The sequence below is a fragment of the Schistocerca nitens genome, chromosome 4 (genome assembly GCF_023898315.1).
Source record: "Schistocerca nitens isolate TAMUIC-IGC-003100 chromosome 4, iqSchNite1.1, whole genome shotgun sequence".
NCBI lineage: Eukaryota > Metazoa > Arthropoda > Insecta > Orthoptera > Acrididae > Schistocerca > Schistocerca nitens.
This window is the reverse complement of record NC_064617.1, coordinates 941,185,583-941,200,197: the sequence shown is the minus strand read 5'-3', so window position 1 is coordinate 941,200,197 and position 14,615 is coordinate 941,185,583. Positions and strand designations below refer to the sequence as shown.

At 40.6% G+C, this 14,615-nt stretch overlaps 1 protein-coding gene across 2 annotated transcripts in view; it reads right to left on the bottom strand.

Annotated features, from left to right (window-relative positions):
• The window catches only part of LOC126253578 (protein O-GlcNAcase), a 150,194-nt gene that overhangs the window by 64,988 nt on the left and 70,591 nt on the right, over positions 1–14,615 (bottom strand). For both annotated transcript variants that reach the window (XM_049955003.1, XM_049955004.1), the window contains exons 7-8: positions 10,392–10,738; positions 6,180–6,385 (exon numbers count right to left, since the gene is read on the bottom strand). In XM_049955003.1, coding sequence (XP_049810960.1) covers positions 6,180–6,385; positions 10,392–10,738 — 553 coding nt within the window. The remainder of the gene's footprint in view (positions 1–6,179; positions 6,386–10,391; positions 10,739–14,615) is intronic.

Sequence of the window (14,615 nt, the reverse complement as noted above, 5' to 3'; positions counted from 1 at the left end):
CAACTGACTTACATCAAATAATGAACTACAAGCATGTTGCTTGCAGATGTTTCAATGCAAATCTGAAATTTGAATGCCTAGAAGAAAACAGGAAACTGCAAAACAATGTCAGAATCAGCCACACTTTGTTCCTTTCTGTACAGCAACATGACATCTGCTGTTGCGTGGCAGAATCTCTGTAGCTAGGGGGTCAAAATGGCAAAATCTGGAACTGTTTCTTTTAGATCTCAGCTAATGAGCTGAATAATTTCTCAACAATGGCCAATCCTCTCGCTACAAAGAACTATCGTCTACAAGAATCCCCAGATTATGGAACTTATCGCAACATTTTCCACCTCAAACACATTGCAATAAACACAACAAGAAAAGCAGTAATGATAATCTCTTCTGAAGCAATAGGCATCAAAGGTATCAGAACAGCCATTATCACTAAAGGAACACGACCTACTATACATCTAAATATAATAGAGGGAAACATTCCACGCAGGAAAAATATATCTAAAAACAAAGATGATGTGACTTACCATACGAAAGCGCTGGCAGGTCGATAGACACAAACAAACACAATCATACACACAAAATTCTAGCTTTCGCAACCAACGGTTGCTTTGTCAGGAAAGAGGGAAGGAGAGGGAAAGACGAAAGGATGTGGGTTTTAAGGGAGAGGGTAAGGAGTCATTCCAATCCCGGGACCGGAAAGACTTACCTTAGGGGGAAAAAAGGACAGGTGTACACTCGCACACACACCCATATCCAACCACACATACACATACACAGACACAGAGCAGGTGTCTGTGTATGTGTGGTTGGATATGGGTGTGTGTGCGAGTGTATACCTGTCCTTTTTTCCCCCTAAGGTAAGTCTTTCCGGTCCTGGGATTGGAATGACTCCTTACCCTCTCCCTTAAAACCCACATCCTTTCGTCTTTCCCTCTCCTTCCCACTTTCCTGACGAAGCAACCGTTGGTTGCGAAAGCTAGAATTTTGTGTGTATGATTGTGTTTGTTTGTGTGTCTATCGACCTGCCAGCGCTTTCGTATGGTAAGTCACATCATCTTTGTTTCTACTATACATCTACATACATACTCTACAAGACAGCATACAGTGCACGGCAGAGGGTACCCTTTGCCACAACTAGTCGTTTCTTTTCTTTCCCATTCCACTTACACAGAGCGAGGGAAAATGACTGTTTATGTGCCTCCGTATGCGCCCTGATTTGTCATACCTTATCTTCATGGTCCCTACACGCAATGTATGTTGGCGGTAGTAGGATGATTCTGCAGTCAGCTTCAAATGCCAATTCCCTAGATGTTCTCAGTAGTGTTCTTTGAATTGAATGATCGAACAGCTTGTCTCTGAATTGTTTCAATGTCTTCTTTCAATCTGACCTGATGCGGATCACAAACACTCAAACAGTACTCAAGAAAAGGTCACACTAGTGTCCCATATGTGGTCTCCTCTACAGATGAACCACACTTCCCTAATATTCTCCCAATAAACCAAAGTCAACCATTTGCCTTCCGTACCACAACAATCCTCAAATGCTCATTCCATTTCATATTGCTTTGCGATGTTATGCCCAGGTATTAACTTGATTGTGTAAGGCAGGACACAACTAATGCTGTATCCAAACATTACAGGTTTGTTTTTCCTACTTATCTGCAGTAACTTACATTCTGCTACATTAAGAGCCAGCTGCCATTCATCACTGCAACTTGAAATTTTGTCAATGTCATCTTGTATCAACCTACAGGCACTGTTCTTCAACACCTTGTTGTACACCACAGCATCATCAGCAAACAACTGCAGATTGCTGCCCACCCTGTCTGCCAGATAATTTATGTACAACAGAGTCCTATTAATCCGAACCCCGGTAATCCGAACATTTGGTTAATCCAAACATGAAAAACATTAGTCTAAGTATGGAAAACTGTGCAGTAAACTGCTGTACATACACACTATTTTAATTTACACAGTACAGTAAACATGTATTAGAAAAATTGGCAAGAAAACATTGGGTTTAAACAATGCATAACAATGAAAGAAAGCTACCCAACTTACTAAAATACAGTAGACATTTTACCCCTACTTTTTAGATGACAAAAACTCAGTCATTGTTTTTTGGCGTAATGAAGACAGTCTGTTATATGATGCACAGTTACTCCATCGTCTCATAAACATCAGATCAGCAGGTGTAGCAGTGGGTTGTTGCTCCGAATAACGTAGTGTGGAGACAAGGGCTTCTGCTGCATCACTGTGTGGCACCAGCTCTCAGGCTCATTGTCACTTCCATCACAGCAGTCCACTTCTTCCTGGTCTTCAGTCACAGCAGCAACAAAATCGGTGTCAGTAAGGTTCTCCACACATGCCCCATCTGCTGGCATCCACTCATCTACGTCTCCTTCACTAGCTTCTTCACATCCAGGGATTGTCTGTATCATTTGTAGTACATTTTCCTCTTCATTTGTCCTGAAATTCAAGAGATGTCCAGAATTTTCTCCATGATTTTCTCAGAGTATTTTCTGAAATATTCTGCCACATCTCAGTGGCCCAATAAACAACATCTCCACATTGGTCTTTTTTATTTTGTCCGCTATCATCTTGGAGCAGATATTCTTAAAAATTGTTTTCTGTTAATCAATTTTAATGTTTGCAGTTACACCCTGGTCCATCGGCTGTAGAAGTGGTGTAACATTTGGTGGCAAAATCTTCACCACTGTTTCTCCATTACATATTCCTCAGTGCTGGGTTGAGATGGCGCGTTATCAATCAAAAGGATTGCACGGGAAGACAAATGATTTTCCTTAGAAAACCATTGAACAGAGGTAAAAAACTGGCCATGAAATCATTCTTTGAAGAGCTTACCATCCATCCATACTTTTTTCTGGCTGCGATAATATATGGGCACGGACTTCATGTTGTAGTTTTTATGGATCAGCATTAAAGGCAGCTTGTGATTACCAGCAGTGTTGCTGCACGCTAACAGAGTCACACAATCTTTGCACATTTTAAAACCAGGAGCATGGTCTACTGCTTTTGATGCCAGGTTTTTTGTTGCCAATGCCCTAAAATTAATGCCAGTGTCGTCAGCGTTATAAATTTGTCGGAGAGAATACCTTCCCTCTGTTATCATTTTTTCAAACTCCCCCAAATGTTCCCTCGCTGCATCACAGTCAGAAGAAAGCTTCTCTCCAGTAATTGTTAGATAATGGATTCCATGATGTTTTTCCAATCTGTCCAACTAACCTGTACTCGCACTAAAAGACTCATCACCATTCATTAACTTGTTCAGGTAAACAGCCTTCTCCTGAACCGGTGATCCACTCAAAGGAGCTCCCCTTTCTCTTTCCTGCATAAACCAAAGGAAAAGAGCTTCATCCACTTTATCGTACTGGGACTGTTTCAGTCTGCCGAATTTCCAGTGTTTTTCCCAAAGACATTGCACAGGATTGTCCAAGCTTCACTCGGTTCTTCTTCCAATCACAAATAGTTGCTTCACCAACACCCAGTTCCTTTGCCAGTTTAGGTACATTCTTACTATTGTCTATCCTCTTCAAAGCATTCAATTTTTCTTTGAGAGTTAATGTTACATGTTTCCTTTTACTCATGATGAAAATACATACACCACTACACCTGAACAAATCCAATAAAACTGTTACACGTGCCAGCGATCGGTAACTAACATAACCAATAGCTTTGCGAAACAACTGGCAGTGCACTGACCTCAGACACTGTAAAGATCTCAACAATGCAGGACAACAAGGGCAGGGAGTGAGAGTGAGCCATTGTTCTCACACTTGTTCCCATTTGTTACCATGGTGTACCTACTTATCTGCTTGGTTTACTTCAGACTAGAAACTCGTCACCGTAATTCCAGCTAATCCGAACAAATCGGTAATCCTAACAAGGTCCAGTCCCAATTAGTTCAAATTAACGGGACTCTAATGTACATAGAAAATAGCAAAATCCTATCACAGTTCCCTGAGGCCCTCCAGATGTTACCCCTATCTCCAATTAACACTTGCTATCGAGGACAATACACTGGGTTCTATTACGTAAGAAGTCTTCAAGCCAGTCACATATCTGAGAGCCTATTTTGTATGCACATCCTTTTTGTTAACAGTCTTTAGCAGAGTAACGTGTCAAATGCTTTTTGGAAATCTAGAAATATGGAATCTGCCTGTTGGCCTTCATCCATAGTTCTCAGCATATCAAGTGAGAAAAGTGCAAACTGGGTTTCGTATGAGTAATGCTTAGGTGTGCTGATCTGTGGACACGAGCTTTTGGGTCTCTAGGAAATTTATTACACTCGAACTCAGAATATGCTCTAGAATTCTGCAGCAAACCGATGTTGAAGATGCTGGTCTGCAATTTTGCAAGTCTGTTCTTTTATCCTTCTTACATAAAGGAGTCACCTGTGCTTTTTTCCAGTTGCTTGGCACTTTGCGCTGGTCGAGAGCTTTGCGATAAATTCGAATTAAGTAAGGGACCAATGACATAGTGTACCCCCTTGTAAATCTCAACTGGAATTCTATCTGGACCTGGAGACTTATTTGTTTTCAACACTTTCAGTTGTCTCTCTATGCCAGGCATGCTTATTACTGTCATCCATAGGATGACTCTGTGCGATGGTCAAATGACAGTATGTTTGTATGATCCTCCTGCATGAGAAGCATAATCTGGCCTTTGCGTAAGTGTGAAAACACACAATCACCTTGTGATTACAGACCAATCAGCACTGACCCCGTTATATCCAAAGTGTTAGAATATATCATACACGACCAAATTAGTGAATATTTATGCAAATTCAACTTTTTGTAAACACCACAGTACAAACACAGCCTAAGTTAAGGTGCAGATGACCTATAATATTCCATCGACAACTGTGCGATCACAATACTGACACTACTAGAATTCAGCAAAACATTTGATACCGTTTTAACATACCACTCAGAAGAATACATCAGTGTAAGTTTTCAGAGAGCACAGTGAAGTGGTTTAAAAGCTACGTGATAAAAAGAGAGAAAATTGTTGTTTGTGGGAAGGAAAAGTAGTCTTGGAAGCATATTCTTTCAGGAGGGTCACAGGGGTCAGATACGTGCCCTTGAGTGCAGCTTTGTATGAACATCTCAGTGGACAGAAAGTACAGTTGCTACATACAGGAAGATGTCCACATGCCGCTTTGACATCAAAAATTTTCAGAACGTATTTCCACAGTATGTGAAATGTAAACCTACTGAATCTCCACATTGTAATGTTATTCAACAAGGCATGAATAGTCAGAACCAACTATAAATGCTTGTGTTTTCAGAGAGCACACTGAAGTGGTTTGAAAGCTACGTGATAAAAAGAGAGCAATGCGATGTCTCTCTATTTGACCATGGTAGAGTATAGTATGCCCAATTAGGTTGGTAGTGATCAGATAAGTTATTGGACTCTCATACGTTATGTAAACTTCTTTGGCTCCAAAGTGTGCATTCACCCCCACTACACTACTTCACAGATTAACTGCTGGTCATCTAACAATCAAAATAATCTCAGTTAACTAGTGTTCTAGCTGTGTCTATCAATAAAATAAAAAGATTTATGAACTTCTTTGCTGCTGCTGTCTGCATCTGGAACAAGGAACCCTGCACTGTGCACACATTTCAGTGACCTTTTGCTTCTAAGTTGTGAAGTACTTTTATGTTCGTGTAACAATTACATTATGTAGACAATTTTTCACCTCAGTTAAAGAGTAAAGCAAATGCTCTCATTTGGTCCAGTTATGCTTCTTTCTCTTTTCATTTCTCAGTCACATCATTTTTTCCCTATCTTCATGAAATGTGTTTTACCACATTCCTCTTGCCTCTCCTCTTCCACCCCTTGCTCCATGTCCATTATTGCTAGCACTCACAGTTTAAATCTACTTTCCTATAACTTGTTTTATCATTGTATTTCTCATGAATGAATGAAAACTGTGTTTTATTTCTGCACTACAGTAATCTCTAAATCTTGTATTCCGTATTAGATGTAACTCATATAATATACTTATCATAATGTGTGCCACGTAAAATATGTAGAATGCCTGGTTAGATGCAAGAGGGGACCTGATGGCCCTAATCTTGCCAGTTTACATAAATCAATAAATGAATAAAAATAAAATAAAATATTTAGGTCCAGGCAAATGTTTGCAATACCTCTCACTGAGAGTCTCATTAGTCTCAGCAGATAAAGAAGGATCTCCAGATGACGGTGCAGGAGGCGGTGGTGGTGGTGGAGGAGGAGGAGGATTACACTCCATTGGCTCAGCCGAATCACCAACCACAACTTTTGTTTCCGATACAAGAGAGTTCATCACTGCTCCAGGAAGTGGCTGCATCATACTTTCATTGGTATTTGGCACCTTAAAAAAAGGTTCTCAATTACAAAAGCATATTCCTTACATGCATTTAATTCAATGTATTTTGCTAAGTATTTCATACACTTATCTTACTGAGAAGAAATACAGTAAAGAAACATTGAAATCTACTCCAACCAAAGCTGCAAAATATATTATTATATAACATGGGGATACATCACAAAATAAAGAAAAAAATGGAATTTTTGAAGTGATTAAAAAGCAGCTCCTGCGTGTCTAGTATATCCAGAATAACACCTGAAAGTCACAACGCAACAAGACAGAAATAAATTTTAGTCCTCCACCATAGTTTTGGATGTGTAATCTATAAATTTATCAAAATGAGAAGACTGGACTATAAAAAGATGATGATAATACACAACAGTCAGAGGGTAAGCAAAATAATAGGAGGAGGAAGACGGGGGGGCAGTCTGCCACAGAAACTTCTGCTGTGCCATATTAATGAGCAAAGTGAATCCTAAGCAACATTGCTGACCCTTCTTTATAAAGCTCAAGATGTCGACTGTTGTAAACTGATATGTTTGTACAGAACTGCTTTATGTCAAAAGCAACTTAAATAACTTCAACACCAGACAGAACATACACCTTCACAAGACAAAACGCAAACTGGACTTTAAAATGCTAAGACACAGACTGACAAAGACTGCAAACTCACATGAAGTAACAAGCTTAAAACTTTTTAGTAAACTTCCAATAACTGTTCAGTTCCTTTCCTCCACTATTTCCGAAGTTAAGATGTATGATTTGTTACGGAAACACCCACTTAACAAGAAAGCAAGTACCGTATTTACTCGAATATAAGCCGCACTCGAATCTAAGCCGCACCTGAAATTTGAGACTCGAAATTCAAGGGGAGAGAAAAGTTTTAGGCCGCACCTCCAAATCGAAACAAAGTTGGTCCATTGTAATATGAGACACAATTTAGGTGGAATGAATGACGATACAGCTACAGTATGTTCGAGTCGTAAGCTTAGCAATTAAGCTTTACTACGTAGCCATTGCTATGCACCACGCGCTCCGTCCGTATTTATACGGGTACCTTTCCTTTTTCACGTACTTCGTCTGGTTTGAATTGATTGCTTATTTTGCTTTGATCTGGTAAGTGCCGATCTCTTTGTTATAGGTGTTTACGTCACTCTAAGCTGAAAATGCATTACTGTACTGTGTCACGAATTGTTTGTCGCATTCTGATAATGAGTGTTTATGGCCTGTCCCCGCTTGCGGCATGGCTTGCTTTTGTGCACGCTACCACCGCTTACAATAAAAAAAAGAGAGGAATCATCTCATTAGCAAAACAATGGCAAGAGACTGCTATTTGTTGTTACTTACACTGCTGCTTTCTTTGATAATGATCAACAAGAACCAAATAATAGAGGGCTTATGATAGAAGACGTTCTGAACGAGATTTTAGCGAAAATTTTTCTCGGTTTGAAAATCTTTGCAGGCGCCTCTTTAGTACATTACATTCTGCACAGAAATTAAGAGTCATCTTAGATTTAAAAATCTAGTCGATTGCTGCTTCATTTCTGACTGTATCACTATTAGGCATAAGAATATAAACATGACATGATATATATATTCTTCCGCGTTTGCTGCTGTCTCACCCTAGTTTTGTAGTTTATTAGGCAGACAGGATTTAAATGAGATAGCAGCAAACACGAAAGAATACATGGCAAAATGTTTATATTCGTATTACTCTTATGGCAAAGAGAATACTGCATATGATTCACAATTCATAAAAGTTCCTATTTGCAACCATCTCTTCTCACAGGTAGGAAAAAATTCAGAATGTAGAGTTGGCCATATTGACAAACATCCCAAACAGTTTTGCCAGTCGGATTTCCGTAGTACATTGAAATGCTGCTACATTCGAAGATGAACAATACGGAATTTGTTGGTTGGTTGGTTTGGGGAGAGAGACCAGACAGCGAGGTCATCGGTCACGGAATTTGTATTTACTTCATTGGATAATGTATAAAATGCAGTGGTCGAAACTCGGGGCGGAGAAGAAATGTCGTCTTCCACCTTTTTTTTTTTTATTTATTTACTGACGCGGAGGTTTTGGCGCCAGTATTTATCTTTGTGCCTGCAAAGCATGCCTGTGCAGCACTACATATATTCGACAGCAGAAGTTAGTTGTGGCGGCACCTACCAACATTTTTCAGAACTTCCGCTTACTTTGCACTCGATTCTAAGCCGCAGTCGGTTTTTTGGATTACAAAAACCGGAAAAAAAGTGCGGCTTAGATTCGAGTAAATACGGTAATTTGAAATAAACATAATCAACATTAGTTTTTAAAAACACCTCTAAGAGAAGTGGAATTAAATTATAAGAACTTCCCAGTAAACAGAACGTCTAAACCTATTCTACTATAGTGGTCAATATTGAACAAAAACTTTAATTGTACTGCCTGCTTCTTCATTCTATGAATTTTATAGTATTTACTTACATCTTGACAACAAAAAAGGACTAGAAGCATGAAGCAATTACCAGAAACTGAGTTACTCCTCATTCTCCATACTTTCCCAAAGTTTGAAGTGTGGCCAGATTGTTATTCAAAAACCATTAGTTTGCTGTCCTTAGAACCCATTTGTGCAGGTGTATTTTTGGCCCTGTTTTATTACAGGTGTATTTATTTTGTGTTGGGATCATTAAAAATAAATTCAGTGTTCACTTACTAATGTACAATGGCAGCCAAGATAGGTGAGCGGCAACAGAAGTCAATGCAAATTGATGTTTGAGAAAGCATGGTCATGAATGACTACGTTTTTTTAACAAATGCTGGAAGAACTTTTAAGACATTGAACCTGCTTTGAAGTATTTTAATTGGATAAATGTCTGTGGACTGAATCAACTGTATGGAAATTTTCATGTGAGATATTTCATGACACAGTGAATAAAGAAAGTACACTATTGAGCTCCTTGATAATACACTATAGCAGTACCTGTTTGTGATTCAGTAATGACACAAATCATGGGAAACACATTCCTCTGTGTAACGTCACATCCATATGGGTTTTGAGGGTCTTCATTTCCATCTCTCATAAGGAGCAATATTTTCTAGTGATTTTTCATTCTTATTTCTTAATTTATGTGACTTTAGAGTGACTTCCAGTGGATATTGTTTTAGTTACATATGGAGGAAAACATCTGCTTTACAAAGTCACAATTTTGGCTCTCGTAATATTATTTGGTTCTTGTAACAATTTCTCTTTAATCAGTATGCCTTCTGAAGTTTTATCACCCTTGAGTAAGTCTGATCTACTGCTGAATCCTGATGGCAGAATGATCTTAGCAAAGTATTTGATAAACATGTGAATATTGTTTCATTTTCCACTTGTAAGGGAATGTTTCTGCCATTTGGGCCTATTCTTTCCAAGGAACAAGCTTTTTTGTATGTTTGTGTGACAGCAAATGTAGCAATGATGTTGTGCTAGATGACAAACACTAAGCAAAGTATAGCTTTCTGTCTAGTCTTACTGATAGCTGTTGTATTATTAGTGAAGATAAAAGGGATGCTTGAAATTCTATGAAGACAGTCGTTAGAAATTTAAGTTAATTGAACTATGGAAGATTTACAGGAAATAATCTTCACAGAAGACACCATGTGGAATCATACAGCCTTTGAAACACTAGTAGCAAATTCTCTCTCTCTCTTATGTAATAGAGCAACACAGAGTATTTAAACTGAGTGGATTAAATTAAGAAACAAGAAAACAAAAGAAATTCAGGGGATAGGGAAATAAAAATTGCCAGATTCTTGAAAATCTGTTCAGAACTGAGTAAAAAGTCCCCCAAACTGCAGCCATAAGTTCATGTTTACTTCTAATGCTGTTATACATTTCGCTTTATCACCCCCTATCTCCTCCCCTCATTGATCTGTTGCAGATCTTTTCAACCAGAGTAAGCACACCAAAGTCACAAGTGTACATGCACATTTTTGACTATGTCTACAGATGTATGATTTTAGGTTTTCCCACCATATGCTTACCGTGCTGCACACATCAGCTAGTGCTTGAAGTTGGTTTGCATTTACAGTAGGTAATGTGGGTCCACAGCCAGCTGAGCAACTAGTTGTTGTTGTTGTTAGACTCATACAGGTATTGACAGATGGCACTATAGGCACAGGAATGGTCACAGGAGCAACAACTTGTGGTTTTGCAATAGGGCCCCATGCTGGTCGTGGGCGGTGGAATTCATGTAACCATTCTGAAATGGCATTGCGCAGTGCCCGTCGTGGGTGATATGTATTGGGACTCAGATTAGAAGGAACATCCTCTCCCACACCTCCATCCTCAGTTTCAGTTTCCAATTTGATGTCTGCACTCACAGAATCATCTGAAATAAATTATTACTTCACATAGTTGATAAATTTGCAGAAATAGACACTAATGTAAACAGTTATATGTAGATAGTACAGCTGGGACATTTATTACGACACCAACAAACAGTTTGCACTTCTGTTACAAATAGGGAATTCTTCCAACCAGTTGGTGTTCAAAACCACACTGGTCTATAGGACACTTCCAAGCAATTAATTTTACGAAGCAGTATACAAATCTTAACACCCATCTCATCTCCATGAAAATATTTGCTTCCAGAAACATTTTAAACAATGGAAAATCCAAGATGGAAGGTAACTATATTATGAAACGGGTAGCTCCTACCCACCATATTGCAGAGATGCTGGCTCGCAAATAGGCACAACAAAAAGACTGTCACACAATGTTTTCAGCCAACAAGGCCTTTGTCACAAATAGACAAAACACACACACACACACACACACACACACACACACACACACACACAAAATGACCAAAGCCAGCGGCAGCTGAGGCAAGACTACAGACAGCAGCACCTGATGGCATAGGCAACCGGGTAGGTGTCAGGAAGAGGCTGGTGTGAGGAGGGGGAGGGATAGCATGGTAAAGATGTGGGAAGTAAAGTGCTGCTGCAGGAGCATGCAGGGATGAGGTGGAGAGAGAGTAGGGCAGATCGGTGCAGTCAAGAGGTTAGATGGAGGATGGGAGAGAGAAGGGGTTAGTGGAAAAAGAGAGAAATAAAAAGACTGGGTGCGTTGGTGGAATAGAGTGCTGTGTAGTGCTGGAACAGGAGCAGGGAAGGGGCTGATAAGTAAGGACAATGACTAACAGAGGTTGAGGTCAGGAGGGTTATGGGAGCGTAGGATATATTGCAGGAAGAGCTTGCACCTGTGTAATTCAGAAAAGCTGGTGTTGGTGGGACTGATACAGAAGGCACAGGCTGTGAAGTAATCACTCAAATGAAGAATGTCGCATTTGGAGGCATGCTAAGCAACAGGGGGTCCAGTTGTTTTTTGGCCAGGGGGTCCAGTTGTTTTTTGGCCACAGTTCGTTGGTGGCCATTCATGTGGACAGACAGCTTGTTGGTAGTCATGCCCACATAAAATGCAGCACAGTATTTGCAGCTTAACTTGTAATTCACATGACTAGTTTCACAGGAAGCCCTGCCTTTGTGGGAGATGTGACGTTTGTGACCAGATTGGAGTAGGTGGTGGTGGGAGGATGTATGCGACAGGTATTGCATCTAGGTCTATTACAGCAATATGACGCACGAGGCAAGTGGTTGGGAGCAGTGGTTTTGTAGGGATGGATGAGGATATCGTGCAGGTTCGGTGCATGGTGAATAGTGTTGTTTGTGTGGGGAGGAGGGGGGATTTGGGGGGGGGGGGGGGTAGTAGTGTGTAGGCCATTTCTCATTTCAGAGTACTATGGGAGGTAGTCAAAACCCTGTCGAAGAATGTAATTCAGTTGGAGAGTGGAGTGTGGAGGACACAGTTGGTACCAGAACCTCTCCTGGAGTTCATCTCTCTCCTCACACCTACCACTCCTGCCTACTACATACTTCTTAAAGTCATAAACCCAACCACCCACGACACCCCATTGCGGCCAGTTACTGTGCCCACAGTGAGAGAATCTCTGGTCTTTTAGACCAACACCTTCAGCCTATTACATGCAACCTAGCCTCTTATATGAAAGATATCAACCATTTCCCCCCCCCCCCTGGCTCTCCACAGTTTGTGTTCTTTTACCATATGGTGCACTGCTCATCACTACTGATGCCACCTCCCTTTACACTAACATCCCTAATGCCCATGGCCTTACCACTATTGAACACTATCTTTCCCAATGCCGACGGATTCCAAACCAACAACTTCCTTCTTAGTTGCCACAACCAACTATATCCTCACCCACAATTACTTCTCCTTCAAAGGCATTACCTACAAACAAATCTGGGATACAGCTATGGGCACCAAACATGACACCATCCTATGCCAACCTATTCATGGGCCATTTAGAGGAATCCTTCCTGAACACCCAGAATCCTTAACCCCTCACCTGGTTCAGATTAACTGATGACATATTTCCGCTCTGGATCAAGGGCGAGGACACACTATCCACATTCCTCCAGAACCTCTACACCTTCTCCCCATTCGCTCCACCTAATCCTACTCAACACTTCAAGCCTTCCTTGATGTTGACCACCTCACAGATGGCTACATTGGTACCTCTGTCCATCTCAAACCCACCAACCGCTAGCAATACCTCCATTTCGACAGCAGCCACCCATTCCGTACCAAGAAGTCCCTTCCATACCTGTGACCGTCGCATCTGCAATGATGAGCAGTCCCTCTCAAAATACACCGAGGGTCTCACTGAGGCCTTTACAGATGAAGATGAGTAGCTTTCTTCAGAAATTCTGAAGGAAAACTATTCATGTAATATGGACCATTGACTCTTGTTTTCAAAACATGAATGGATCCCAGAGTTTCATTCGAAATGGATTACCTAAACTGATTGAAATTATTCTTCACCAAGCTGAACACGCTCACACCCTGCATTGTTGTGTGGTAGAGTCAAAACAGAAAGTATTAGCCTGGATAACCTATCGTACTTAGGAATACCATCAGCTCCACGAATGCACATCAATCGATCCCATTTGGTATCGTCTGTCACGTTCTCGCTCTCAACAGTAGTAGAGTCATCAATCTGCAAAATTAATCAATTTTCCTACTGCTATCCTTCATTGTCACATTGGAGATGTGTTTAACGGATTTAATATGATTTATTAATTTAGTTCTTCCTCCGTAAGCAACGTTTGTATCACACAAACACATGGAACAGAACGCGAATGTTGCATCTGTCCGTGATCGCATAATACACGGAAATTCAGCAGAATATGCATCCCTGAAAGACTTATGATATCGTTTATTAGTTGAACTCATCATGAAAACACTAAATCACACAAAAATTCGTCACGCAATTGCATGAATACCAGAATATACAGCAAACACTGCAGAACAGCAATCATAAAAAACTAACATACAGTTGAAGCACAAAGAGAATGCAGCAATGAACTGTAAGATGTGATTGTCGATAGAATTTTTGATCAACTTTTGCCAGAAGTGTTTCAAAGACAAAGAGTTAATGAAAAAAGCGCAGTGATATTCTGGGAGAAAGGAATGTCGATAATATTGTCAGTTGTACTTCGAATTTCACTCTCATCTCAGAATAGCGGCTATTATTGAAAGTCAAAACTGAAATGCGATATGAATGCAATGGGTGGGAAATAGCCCAGAAGTTGGGGAAAAAAAAGATGTTCATCCAAAAAACTGGAAGACTACCCCAAAATCCGGAAATCATCTGGGAACACTGAAAAACTTGGCAGGTATGCTTATCTTTCCAATCACCCACCACCTCTCAACAAAGTCCCACCATCCGGTCACAGAGGCGCATTCCTCTTGTGATGTAGTACGATCCAGGACTGGAGCAACTGAATTACATTCTCCACCAAGGTTTCAACAGTCTCTCGTCATGCCCTGAGGTGAGAAATGTCCTACCCACTATCTCGCCCCCCCCCCCCCCCCCCCAAACAGCACTACTCGCCGCCCACCAAAACTGCACAATATCCTCATCCATCCCTACAGAAACCTGCTCCCAACCCCTTGCCTCGTAGGTCATATCCCTGTAATAGGCCTCAATGCATCCTCCCACCACCACCTACTTTAATCTGGTCACAAACATCACTTAAGCCATCAAAGGCAGGGCTACCTCTGAAACCGGTCATGTGATCTACAACCTAAGTTGCAACCACTGTGCTGCATTTTATGGAGGCATGACTACCAACAAGCTGTCTGTCAGCATGAATGGCCACCGACAAACTTTGGCCAAGAAA